Source organism: Mustela lutreola, chromosome 9, assembly GCF_030435805.1.
Source record: "Mustela lutreola isolate mMusLut2 chromosome 9, mMusLut2.pri, whole genome shotgun sequence".
Taxonomy (NCBI): Eukaryota; Metazoa; Chordata; class Mammalia; order Carnivora; family Mustelidae; genus Mustela; species Mustela lutreola.
The window spans coordinates 178,366-190,485 of record NC_081298.1 but is presented as its reverse complement, the minus strand read 5'-3'; the positions used below and the strand labels follow the sequence as shown (position 1 = coordinate 190,485).

At 59.2% G+C, this 12,120-nt stretch overlaps 1 protein-coding gene across 8 annotated transcripts in view; it reads left to right on the top strand.

Annotated features, from left to right (window-relative positions):
• OPRL1 (opioid related nociceptin receptor 1) overlaps positions 1-12,120 on the top strand; it is a 26,349-nt gene extending 14,229 nt beyond the window's left edge. For 6 of the 8 annotated variants that reach the window (XM_059188217.1, XM_059188216.1, XM_059188215.1 and 3 more), the window contains 2 exons: positions 3,245-3,600; positions 3,698-12,120. In XM_059188217.1, coding sequence (XP_059044200.1) covers positions 3,245-3,600; positions 3,698-4,221 — 880 coding nt within the window. In that variant the 3' untranslated portion in view covers positions 4,222-12,120. Of the gene's footprint in view, positions 1-1,075; positions 1,195-3,244; positions 3,601-3,697 lie in introns of all 8 variants that reach the window. The other 2 variants (XR_009357330.1, XM_059188218.1) reach the window with 2 other exon arrangements.

Here is a 12,120-nt window from a genome sequence, read left to right as displayed (position 1 = left end):
TTTTTTTTTTTTTTTTTAAGCCCTGCTTTTCTTAAGAGACTTTATTATTATTTTTTAAAGATTTTATTTATGGGGCGCCTGGGTGGCTCAGTGGGTTTAAGCCTCTGTCTTCAGCTCAGGTCTTGATCCCAGGGTCCTGGGATCAAGCCCCACATCCGGCTCTCCGCTCAGTGTGGAGCCTCTCCCCGCCGTCCCCCCCCCCGCCTGCCTCTCTGCCTACTTGTGATCTCTCCCTCTCTGTCAAATAAATAAATAAAATCTTAAAAAACACCTGAAACTACATTAACACAACCTGGTCCCCCCAAGTCCATAGTTGACACTACGGCTCGTGCGTGGTGTACATTCTGTGAGTTTTGACAAATACGTACTGACATGTGCGCATCACACAGAATAGTCTCACTGCCCCGAGACCGCTCCATGCTCTGCTTTCTCACCGCCCCCCGCCCCCAGCCCTGGCAACCACAGGGCTTTCGCTGTCTCCATTGCTCTGCCTTCTCCAGAAGGTCATGTAGTGGAATGGTACACTGCAGCTTTCTCAGACGGCTTCTTCCACTTAGTGATTTCCATTTAAGCTTCCTCCATGTGCTCTCATGGCTTACTAGCTCATTTCTTTTTTTTTTAAGATTTTTAAAATTTATTCATGAGAGAGATAGAGGGAGAGAGAAAGGACATAAGTGAAGGGCTGGGCAGAGGCAGAGGGAGAAGCAGACTCCCCACTGAGCAGGGAGCCCAATGCAGGACTCGATCCCAGGACCCCGGGATCATGCCCTGAGCCGAAGGCAGACGCTTCACCGACTGAGCCATCCAGGCACCCCCAATATCTCGTTTTTAAAATCTCTGAATATTGCACCATTTTCTGGACCTACCACAGCTCGCTCGTCACTCACTGCAGGACGTGGCGGCTTCTAAGTTCTGGCGGTTATGAACATAGCTGCTAACATCTGCGTGCAAGGTCTTTTTTTGGTGTAGATGTAAGTTTTCAGCTCCTTTGGGTAAAAATCAAGGAGTGTGTTTAGCTTGGTAAGAGACCACCAAACCGTCTTCCAAGGCGGCTGTGCCATGTTGCTTCCCCCAGCGACAGCGACGGTTCCTGCTGCGCCGCATGCTCGCCGGCCGGAGGTACCAGCGCTCGAGGTTTTGCCTGTTCCAGGAGTCTGCGGTAGTAGCTCCCTGTTCTAATTGGTGAGGTGTCTGGTACGTCTTTGGCTTTTTTTTTTTTTTTTTTTTTTGAGAGAGAGAGAGAGACCCGGGGAGGGGCAGAGAGAGAGACTCTCCAGCAGACCCGGCTCTGAGCAGGGAGCTCCAGATGGGGCTCAATCCTGGGACCCTGAGATCAGGACCTGAGCCCAAACCAGAAGTCAGATGCTTAACTGATCGAGGCCCCCAGGCACCCCAGGTTTTCTGTTTTCTTATTGTTGAGTTTTAACGGTTTTTTTTTTTTGCATATTTTTGACAGCAGTCCTCTCTCAGATGTGTCTGTGTCTTCTGGTTCTCTTGATCCGCTTTTTGACCAGCTCTTTTTTTTTTTTTTTTAAAGATTTTATTTATGGGGCACCTGGCTGGTGGTGGATTAATTAATCCAGTGGATTAAAGCCTCTGCCTTCAGCTCAGGTCCTGATCCCAGGGTCCTGGGATCGAGCCCCGTGTCCGGCTCTCTGGTCGGCGGGGATCCTGCTTCCCCCTCTCTCTCTGCCTGCCTCTCTGCCAACTTGTGATCTCTGTCAAATAAATAAAAGAAATCTTAAAAAAAAAAAAAGAAAAAAATGAATCTCTTAAAGATTTTATTTATTTATTTGACAGAGAGAGATCACAAGTCGTCAGAGAGGCAGGGGGAAGCAGGCTCCCCGCCGAGCAGAGAGCCCAGTGCGGGGCTCGATCCCAGGACCCCAAGACCACGACCTGAGCCAAAGGCAGAGGCTTAACCCACTGAGCCGCCATGTGTCCCTGCCTGCTCTTTTTTTTTTTTTTTTTTTTTTAAAGATTTTATTTATTTATTTGACAGAGACTACAAGTAGACAGAGGCAGGCAGATAGAGAGGAAGGGAAGCAGGCCCCCCGCTGAGCAGAGAGCCTGATGTGGGACTCGATCCCAGGACCCTGAGATCATGACCTGAGCCAAAGGCAGTGGCTTAACCCACTGAGCCACCCAGGTGCCCCCCCTGCCTGCTCTTTTTAAGACCACTTAGATCCTCTGGGTCAAAGTGTCCTCCTATACAGAGTGTGGACCAGTATAGCCTTTTATAAAATCTTAAATCTTATAAAATCTTAAATGACAATGAAATCCATGTGGCGAGCTTGGCTCAGGTGTCTGCTATTGTGGTCCTTGTGCTGTTGTTTGGTCATAATTCAGGTCTGTTCGTGCTGATTACAAACCTTTCTCTAAGACGCAGAACTGACCCAGATCCTCTTATAGTAGGTTCAGTGACATGGAGCCTCGTCACCTCTGGTGCCGCTGCTGCCAACACGGTCATCCCCGCCGTCACTCGCCCCAGCTCTGCGACCTCATCTCCACGACCTCACTGCTGTCTCCACCTCCACCCACACAGTCACCACCCCACCCACCCCCCACTTCCACCCCTCACACTTATGACCCCCCACCATCACCAATATTATTACTATTAATTTAGTCAACAGATATTTATTAAGCAGCCGTAATGTTCCCAGACCTGTTCCTTGGGTACAGCCAGACCACATTCGCTCCTCTCCCATTCCTGTCACCATTTCCCGTCTCTATCTGCAGACCACAACATGGGCTGTGATGGCCGCGCATGGCCTCTTACAGACTTTGGAGCCCTTAGAGATCTCTGGTGTGTGTGAGGCCAACCTTGCAGTGCGTGAAGGGCTTTAGGGGGACCGGCAAGGGAGGAGGAAGGCTCTTCTTCTCAGGAGTCCTACCTCTGTGGTCCCACGTGGATGTGTGCCCCGGTACCCTCAGGAGTCCTACCTCTGTGGTCCCACGTGGATGTGTGCCCCGGTACCTTCAGGAGTCCTACCTCTGTGGTCCCACGTGGATGTGTGCCCCGGTACCTCCATGTCCAGTCTTTGGGTCTGGAACCCTTTTGTGTGTGCTGGGAGGACTGCTTGCTCCCCAGCTCCACGCCCTTATGCTGGGCCCAGGAACCTGCATTTTGACAAGGGCCTCAGACTGGGAGCTCCTCACGGCGGCAATAAGAAGGACTCTGGGCTTTGCTGCCAGGTCCGGCCATGGGCACTGGATGAAGCCTTCCTTTCCCTGTCCTCTGCAGACACACCAAGATGAAGACGGCCACCAACATCTACATCTTTAACCTGGCCCTGGCAGACACTTTGGTGCTGCTGACACTGCCCTTCCAGGGCACGGATGTCCTCCTGGGCTTCTGGCCATTTGGAAATGCCCTGTGCAAGACAGTCATTGCCATCGACTATTACAACATGTTCACCAGCACCTTCACCTTGACCGCCATGAGTGTGGACCGCTATGTGGCCATCTGCCACCCCATCCGAGCTCTCGATGTCCGGACGTCCAGCAAGGCTCAGGCTGTCAACGTGGCCATCTGGGCTCTGGCGTCCGTGGTCGGTGTTCCTGTTGCCATCATGGGCTCGGCGCAGGTCGAGGATGAAGGTCAGGGGTGGCCCCCTTCCCCGGTGGTCTTTTGTTGCCTGGGTCGCAGAGCGTCCTTCCGGGTCCACCCACCCTGACCCTGGTTTTCTCCCTGCAGAGGTCGAGTGTCTGGTGGAGATCCCCGCCCCACAGGACTACTGGGGCCCCGTGTTTGCCGTCTGCATCTTCCTCTTCTCCTTCATCATCCCCGTGCTTGTCATCTCCGTCTGCTACAGCCTCATGATCCGGCGGCTGCGTGGCGTGCGCCTGCTGTCCGGCTCCCGCGAGAAAGACCGGAACCTGCGGCGCATCACGCGGCTGGTGCTGGTGGTGGTGGCCGTGTTTGTGGGCTGCTGGACGCCTGTGCAGGTCTTCGTGCTGGCACAAGGCCTGGGGGTGCAGCCGGGCAGCGAGGCTGCCGTGGCTGTCCTGCGCTTCTGCACGGCGCTCGGCTACGTCAACAGCTGCCTCAACCCCATCCTCTACGCCTTCTTGGATGAGAATTTCAAGGCCTGCTTCCGAAAGTTCTGCTGTGCCCCGGCCCTGCGCCGGGAGACGCAGGTGTCCGACCGTGTGCGCAGCATTGCCAAGGACGTGGCCCTTGCCTGCAAGACTTCTGAGACAGTACCACGGCCTGCATGACTAGGCGTGGACCTGCCCATGGTGCCCGTCAGCCCGCAGAGCCCATCAACACCCAACACGGAGCTCACCCAGGTCACTGCTCTTTAGGCTGACCCTGAACCTGGTTCCTGGGCATTGCCGGACTTGCAGACTTCTGCGTGGCCTCAGAGGGCCTGGTGACATCATGGAACAGGTCATATGGTAGCCGCCCTCCTAGTAAGTAGCAGAGAGGCGACACCTGCCATGAGTGTGCCCGGCCAGAGCCCCTGCCAACACCATAACCCTGATGGGACTCTGCTGGCCTCTCCCCCACGGCGCCCTGCGGGCTCTGGGTATGGGCCACCTGCTGCCTGTGCCATGTGCTCTCTGCGGGGGGCCCTGCAACCCCTCCTTGGGGTTTGGAGCTGCCGATGCGGACTTGCCTGGGCCTCAAGTGTCATTACTTCCCCGTCCCCCACGCCCGCCTCTGAGAGGCTTCTGAGGGGCTTTTTGCTCCTGAAGCACAAAGAACCGTCAACCACATATGTGGCTGTCCAGGGGTGTGGCCTGAAGGGACAGCGGGCTGCTCGGTCACCTTAGGCCACTTTTTCATTCTGGAAACAGCCCCGGAGCCCTGGTCTTGGCTGCACAGTGCTGGAGGGGAGGGGCGCCCTGCTGTGCTCTGTCCCTGGGTCCTCCGCGGCTCTCTTGAAATCAGAGGTCAGCAGTTTTGCAGCCGACAGGCCCTGCACCCTGTTTGGACCCTTGTGGACCTGGAAGCGGAGTGGCCGTGGGGACGGACTCTGCTCTGCCTCTCTGGCGACTGGCCCGTGTCACTGACAAACCTCCAGGGCTCTTGGGGGCGGGGGGCGAGCTTCCCGCTGCCACTGTGAGAGGGGTCTGGAGCCGGAACACCGTGGCCGGGGAGGAGCTCCCTGCTGCGGGCCCCGGAGCAGGTGGGGAGCTGCCGTCTTCCTGCTCTGAGGTGGGGAGCTGCCATCTGGCGAATTTGCAGACACTCTTTCCTGTAGATAAACTATGGAAACCCAGCACCGGAAGAGACCATCCTGCCTCCACCCGTGAGCGGAGCCGCTGACCTCAGCCAGGTGGTCTGGGCTCCTGCAGGGAACAGGAAGCACTGACTTTCGGCTGGCTTCTCCTGCTTCAGGGAGCCCCAGCTCTGGGGTTCGTTCCTGGGGGGGTGGAGCCGTCCAGCGGGGCGTGCTGGTGGGACTGTCGCTTCGCTATTTATGCATGCGGCCTGTGCCGTTTCCCCCACACGGAACCAACCCGAATCTTGTCTCCAGGGGTCATTGGGGCCACCATAAACCCCTTCCCACTGAGCAGGTGTTTCTGACTCCCGTGGGGTGGGCCTCTGGGGTAAAGAGTCCTCCACCTGCTCTGGGCTCCTCACTTGGCCGGGCTCTGTCTTCATGGGATGTTCCCCTTGGAGGCTGCCAGGCTGTGACCTCCAGAAGGTGTGGTTTCGTGATGCACTGGAGGTCTGTTTCCTTTCCTTCAGCACAAATAGCTCCTCCTTGAACAACCAGCTACAGCACCTACATCCTGCCCCCGCGGCTAGAGGCTCCCTGCGGGTCGGGGTGGGGTGTGCTCTTCCCACGGGGCCCCACGTTTCTCTCACCCTACTGAGCCCCTGCCGACCGCTCCCTGCCCCAGCCCTCCCCCCTTCCTTGAGCAGACCCAGCAGAGTTTGGAAGATGAACAGAACAGCCTCCATTGGTGGCCCTGAGATGGGGACATGCCTCCGGCTCTGGTGTGGACCCAGTTTGGTCCAGGTTGACCCTTGGGGTGGGTGACCCTCTCAGAAAGAGGGACATCAGAGGGAGTGCGAGGGCAAGCTCGGGGGGGGGGGGAGTGTTTGGCCCCTGCAGAGGGGCTGGTGTGCACTTTCACACCAACCTTAACGATGGGCACTTGGCTGTTCAAACAGACACTTAGCATCATGGGGAAGTTTGGGAATGAGGGGCCTACGGCAGCGGGTGCCTGAGGAGTGCTGGGGAGACGTGCGGTGGGGCGGGGGGGAGCGCGGGTGGTGGGGGTACCCTAACCTGCTCGCCCCGCCCCGCAGTGAGCATCTGCAGGGAGATGGGCCCTGAAGGGTCAGGTGCATTGGGTGGAGTGAGGAGCCTGCCCCTGCCGCCCCCCCTCCACTCCCCTCCTGTTCCCACGGCTTCTCAGGCTCGGGCGCCCTGTTCTCTCACTCATTTGTACCCGCTCACACCTCGGATGGGCATTGAGAGCCCCCGCTCCTCTCCTCAAGAAGCTTCCAGGGACGGGCAGTGCGGAGGCCGTAATGAGGGCTGCTGCTGCAGAGGAATGACCGCACTGCGGGGAGCAGGACTCAGAGCCTTCCAGGGAGAGATGTGAGTGTGAGTGATGGTTTAGCAAATGTCCACAGGCCCTGTGCATGGGCTGGGCTTGGGGACTTGCTCCTAATGAACAGAATGTGGCACGTGGCCTCCAGGACAGTCTTGAATGGCATCCAGGTCTCCTCTGGCCTCTCCCTGCCCACCTGCTCGCCCCCTGGGGCCAGCCGCCAGGGAGTGAGGTTGCCCCAGCAGCCCTGGGGGGAGTCTGGATGCTGAGGACCTGAGGTCTCCTGCCGCAGGCCGTGCGCGGGGACCTCCTTGGAAGCAGCACCTGTGGCCCTCATCCAGCCTTCAGGCGACCAGAGCCTCAGCCGCAGGCCTGACCCTAACCTCAGGAGAGGGTCTGAGCTAGAACCATTCCAAAACTGCTCCCGAATCCTTGGCCCATGGGAGCTATGAGACAAGGTTTCAAGCCGATAGATTCTGGGGAAGTTTGTTACACGGCCACGGAGCACGGTGTTGTCAGGAGGAGAAGGGGCGAGAGAGTGTTTGAATTGTATCAGGCTGAGAGGAGAGAGGTCAGAGGGATGCGTGCGGGTCTGAGCTCCGAGGACACACGTGACTAGGGACACTGGAATGTAGGACAGGTAGTGGCCATGCACCTTGGGGTGACCTCATGGGTGGTGAATGGTGGGTGGAGTGTGGCAGGGGACGGACTGCTCCGAGCTCCCCGCCGTGAGGACGACAGCTGGTCTGGGCCCCGGGAGCTCTGGAAGGTATTGAGAGGTGCCAGTGACCACAGGTAGCACGGCCTGAACCCCAGGCATAGAACCAGCTGGGAGCCATGGCGCCAAGGCTGGGGATCCTGGCCAAGGCCTACTAGGGGACTTGTCCCCTCTTCCCAACTCCTGGAAGAAAATGGTCTCTGAGTGGCCAGCCCCTCAGTGTCCCCTCCCTGCCCCTGGAGGCTCAGCGTGGAGCTCCTGCTGGAAGAATCTAGGCCCCAGGCCACACCCAGGGAGAAAGGGGTCCAGATGCCAGCCCATCCACGTAATAGATGTCCTTTCTAGACTGTGGGTGTCCAGAGGTCCTAGCAGAAGGGCCCTGGGTCCTAGAGCAGGATTTGAGGGGGCCACAGCAGGGGGAGGTCAAGAGAGGTCACAAGAGGGGCACAGGTTTCCTGGTGAAATGCCATCCAAGTTTCCAGCGATGAGTGTGCAATTCGTGGCCGCCTTTGCGGACTGAGTCTGTGGCTTTGCAGTAACATGTGGCTTTCCTGTCCCAGGTGTTCCCACTTTGATCATCTGTTCGTACTGTCTGGGGAGGAGCCAGCCTGAGCGTCCCCTCGAAGAGATCACAGTTTGGGTTTCTTTCCTCCAGATCACGGCTGTCAAGGAGGGTGGGGAAGGGGCATCCGGGGAGGTTGGTTGTCTGTCTGTGCTTCCGCCGGTGAGTAGAGTCGGGATGTCTGTTGTGCCAAGAGCTTTGGCCGGGGTCAGAGTGGTGGGGTGGGGGCAGGACTTGTACCCCGCAGCCTCTCACCCAGGGGCTGTCCAGGTGGCCGACTTGGACAGGGACAGGCTCACAGTTGTCTCTGCAGGTGTGGTGGCTAACCTTCGTAGTCTTTCTCTCTCTGCTTGGAGAAGGCGATGATGGGATGTGAGCAAGTGGGGCCTTCCTCCGAAGGGACAGCACTTGTCCTAAGATATCCCGGGGCGCTGGTGGGAGGGGTGCTCGGGCCGCTGGACACCAGCACGTGCTCTGGAAGGTGTTCCGGAAGCTCTCACCAGGAAGGGTAGAGGAGAGTGTTGGGATGCGAGTCGGCACAGCTCCTCAGCTCCTGGGCTGGAGACCGGTGATGGCACAGGAGACTCGGACGGCCAGGGACGGCTGAGGCAGGTGTGCGCTCAGGGTCACGAGGGAGGCCAGTTGGAAGGGCGTCCAGCAGAGCAGGCCCATGGCCAGCACAGCCAGAACCAGGCCGGTCGTCTTCTGCTCGGCCTTGCCCAGAGCTTTGGTTGTGGAGTGAAGTTGCGGGGCCCACAGCCGATGAGGCAGGTCCACACAGAGCACACAGAGGATACCGCAAAGCCCAGGACCAGCATGTGGATGCAGCCTTGAACCAGGCTCTCTCAGGCTTTGGGGAGCTCAGCCTGCAGCTCGTGGCCTGCAGCTGGTTGCTGTGGACCACAGCAAGGGCACCATGATGGTGACCTCGACCCAGACACAGGCTGATCTTTGTCCAGGAGGGTGTGCCGGGGCCCGGGGCGGGACCTCGTGGCGGCCAGCATCCTGGGTGGTGGTCCACACTCACAGTAGCCAGGAAGTAGGTGCTGTAGAAGAGAATCTGGACAGCCGGCACCCGTTTGCAGAGCGGCTCCCTGAAAGGCTGGGGCAGCAGTGGTGGCCCCATGACGAGGGCGGGCAGCACCAGCACCAAGAGACTGACGGCAACAGCCAGGTTCAGGATGGACACATGGGTCACCGTCCTTCTGCTGGGCCCCCTCAGGATCACGTGGAGAGAGCTGTGTCGCCTGTCAGCACATGGTAGTGGATCAGGGAGTACACGGCCGGCAGCAGCTCAGGAGGGTGGCGTTGGGCCTGGTGCCATCGTCCTGAGTGTGGTTGGTGCCTGTTGTGGCCTGGAACGGGGAGCCTCTGCGTTCAGGGGGACCCAGGCCAGCAGCCTGCATCCTGAGGTGCGACCCGGGGCCGGCTGGCAATGCCTGGGAGTGGGGAGGCTGGGTAGGGGCCTCCTGGGGCTGGGTTCGGAGAGACAAAGAGACATTTGGTCTTTGACTCTGAGCTTAGCACAGCAGCCCCTCATGCTCTCCGGCAGAGGCCGTGGCCATTTTGCCTTCCCCTGTCCTGCCCGCCACCCACATGTAATCTACATGGGATCAAGGCGGTGCCCATGCAAACACACCTCCCAGGCTCACCGTTCCCCCCTCAAATCCAGGGGTCCTGAAGCCAGAGCCCTCCCAGTCACAGCCCTGTGGGACCACTGCTCTTCGCCCCACTGACCTATCTGATGACATGTGACCAGAAGTTGGTGACCCCGGTGGTTGTGTGCAGGAGGCCAGTGCCGGCTGGGGCAGTGGTGGTGGAGGGAGGTGACGCCCACTGATGGGCTCTCGCCAGGGTCCCTGTCAGCTCTCTGCCGTCCGGGGAGCTTTTAGGACATGCCTGGGCAGCAGCCTCAGTGCGGCTGGCTTCCCAGTGAGTCTCCAGCCTGGCGGCAGCTGGTACCAGCACAAAGGAGCCGTGAAGGAGGGAGGCGGACTCGCTGGTTGACTTGGAGCGCTGGGAAGCAGTGGGGGCAGGAGCTGTGGTAGTACCTATCGTCATCCCCAGGGTCCCCGTGGTGCTCAAGGGCCTGGGTGGATTCTCCAGCCAGCGGCCCTGGGGTGTGTGTGTGTGTGTGCGCGTGTGTGCGTGTTCCTGTGCGTGCATGTTCCTGTGTGCGTGTTCCTGTGTGTGTTCCTGTGTGTGCGTGTTCCTGTGTGTGTGTTCCTGTGTGTGTGCGCACGTGCATGTTCCTGTGTGCGTGTTCCCGTGTGTGTTCCTGTGTGTGCGTGCGTGTTCCTGTGTGTGGGGGGGTGTGCAGTGCGGGGTCTCTGGAGTGCCCGGGCCTGTTGGCAGTCGGAAGGGGCCATGTCTGCGTGCCCCACCGAGCACATCTGTGCCTCCGTCTGTGGGTCTCTGTGGACTTGGGCACCCTTATCTGTGTAAAAGTGTGTGCACCTGTGCGTGTGCAAGTGTGTTCGTATGTGCATGCGGTTTCTGGGGGAAGCTCTGTCCCTGTGTTTGGGGTCTCGGTATAGGTCCCAGCTGCATAGAGGGATCTGAGGGTCTGGACGTCTTTGTGTGGAAGCAGAATTTCTTGCTCACAGACAACCCAGCTCCTCTCTCTCTCATTGTGTTTTTTTGGTCGAGAGAAGAACATGTGCGTGGGCAGCAACCACACAGGCGGTGGATGTCTGCGGAGAGACGTCTGCCTCTCGTCCACCTCCTGGTCCCTCCGTGAGCTGCCCGCTGCCACCAGCCACTCTCACAGTCTTGTTCACTGATACCCAGACCCCGGGGTTGCTGCAGATCTGGAAGTTTCCTCTGCATGATTCTGCGGAGACACGGCTGCCTGCGGCTGGCACAGGGTCTCCCACGCTCGCCCCTGCCTTCTCCCCTCACCAGCACCCCAGTCTCGTGTTCCCAGGGCCTGAGTCAGGATAGGAGCCCAGGTAGTTGCCCCAGCACCCCGAGGCCACCAGGCCTGAGGCCGTGACCAGGGCACCAGCCTCCCATGCTGTGGGCCTAGAGAGGGGCACAGCGGGGTGTGGGGGGCCTGCAAGCCTCAGCCAGGGCTCCCGCCGCCGCCCTAGGGCTGAGAGCCTGCACCCAACAGGGGACCCTTCAGGTTAGACCTGCTGCCTGTCCTGGAGGACCCCGGGCCTCCCCCGTGGGCCTTCACTCACCTTCCTGCGGGAAATGTGGGCCTGGGTTTCTGGGGCGTGTAGGGCCCTGTGGCTAGAACTTCGGGGCAATTTACTGTCCCCCACGAACACCCTCAGATTTCACAGATTATTTTTACAAAAAGGTGTGTTTGTTTATATGAGAGAGACCCTGTGAGCAGGGTGGAGGCAGAGGGAGAGGGAGTTTTTTAAGCAGACTCCATGCTGTGTGCGGAGCTGTGCCGGGCTTGAGCTCACGACCCTGAGGTCATGACGCTGAGATCATGACCCGAGCTAAAACCAGGAGTGGACGCTGAACCGACTTTACCCCCTGAGGAACCCCGATGTCACAGATTTGAATGAGGAGATTCTCTTTGAGACAGGAGGGAGCCTGGTCCTTCCTGCTTCTCTGAACCCTGGGTACCCAGGGCGAGGGGCGCTCTGTGGCCTGGGTGCGCTCCGGGCTGAGAACCAGCAAGGCCAGGGCTGGAAGTCTGAGGACTAGGCTTGTGGGCGGCTCCTTCCTACAGTCTGGGGCTGGACTTCTTGATTTGGGGATTCTTGTGGGGGTGGGGCTAGGGTTATTTCACGGCTCCCGAACACCAGACGCAGGACGGAGAGAGGGTTGGGACCTAGGGCGCGCACGGCCCTGTTCCCCTGGCTGTACAGCCAGTGCTGGGCTGTGCTGAGCGGCTGGCCACTCTGGGCTTGCTTGTGGGCCTTCCCTGGGAGGGGTGCGCCCTGGGGTCTCCGTTCCCTGATCACCTTAGGAGGGGCCAGGGCTCTGTGTGCCCTCTGGCCAGCGTGGAGCCGATCAGTGTCCTGTCTTGCCCTGAGCACCAGGACTGGGGTGGGGGTTCCTCCCAGCACGGTCTGCCCCTGAGGGCACCTGCGGCTTTGCCCCTTCGCAGCAAGACACCAAGCACCGCCCCAACTTTCTCTGGGCCAGGTAGTCTTTCTAAAGTCCTTGGGAGGGGGAAGAGCCCAGGGTCAGAAGGAGAAGAACCCTCACGGGGCTCCCTCCGAGGCTACCCTGAGTCCGGGTTTCACCCCCCCAGTGTCTGGCGGGGTCTGGGACTCTGAGTCCCTCCCAGACAGGCTCTCTGCTCTCCTGAGTCTGTCCTGGGGGCTGGCCCGGCTTCCCTTTAGCCTGTTACATCTGA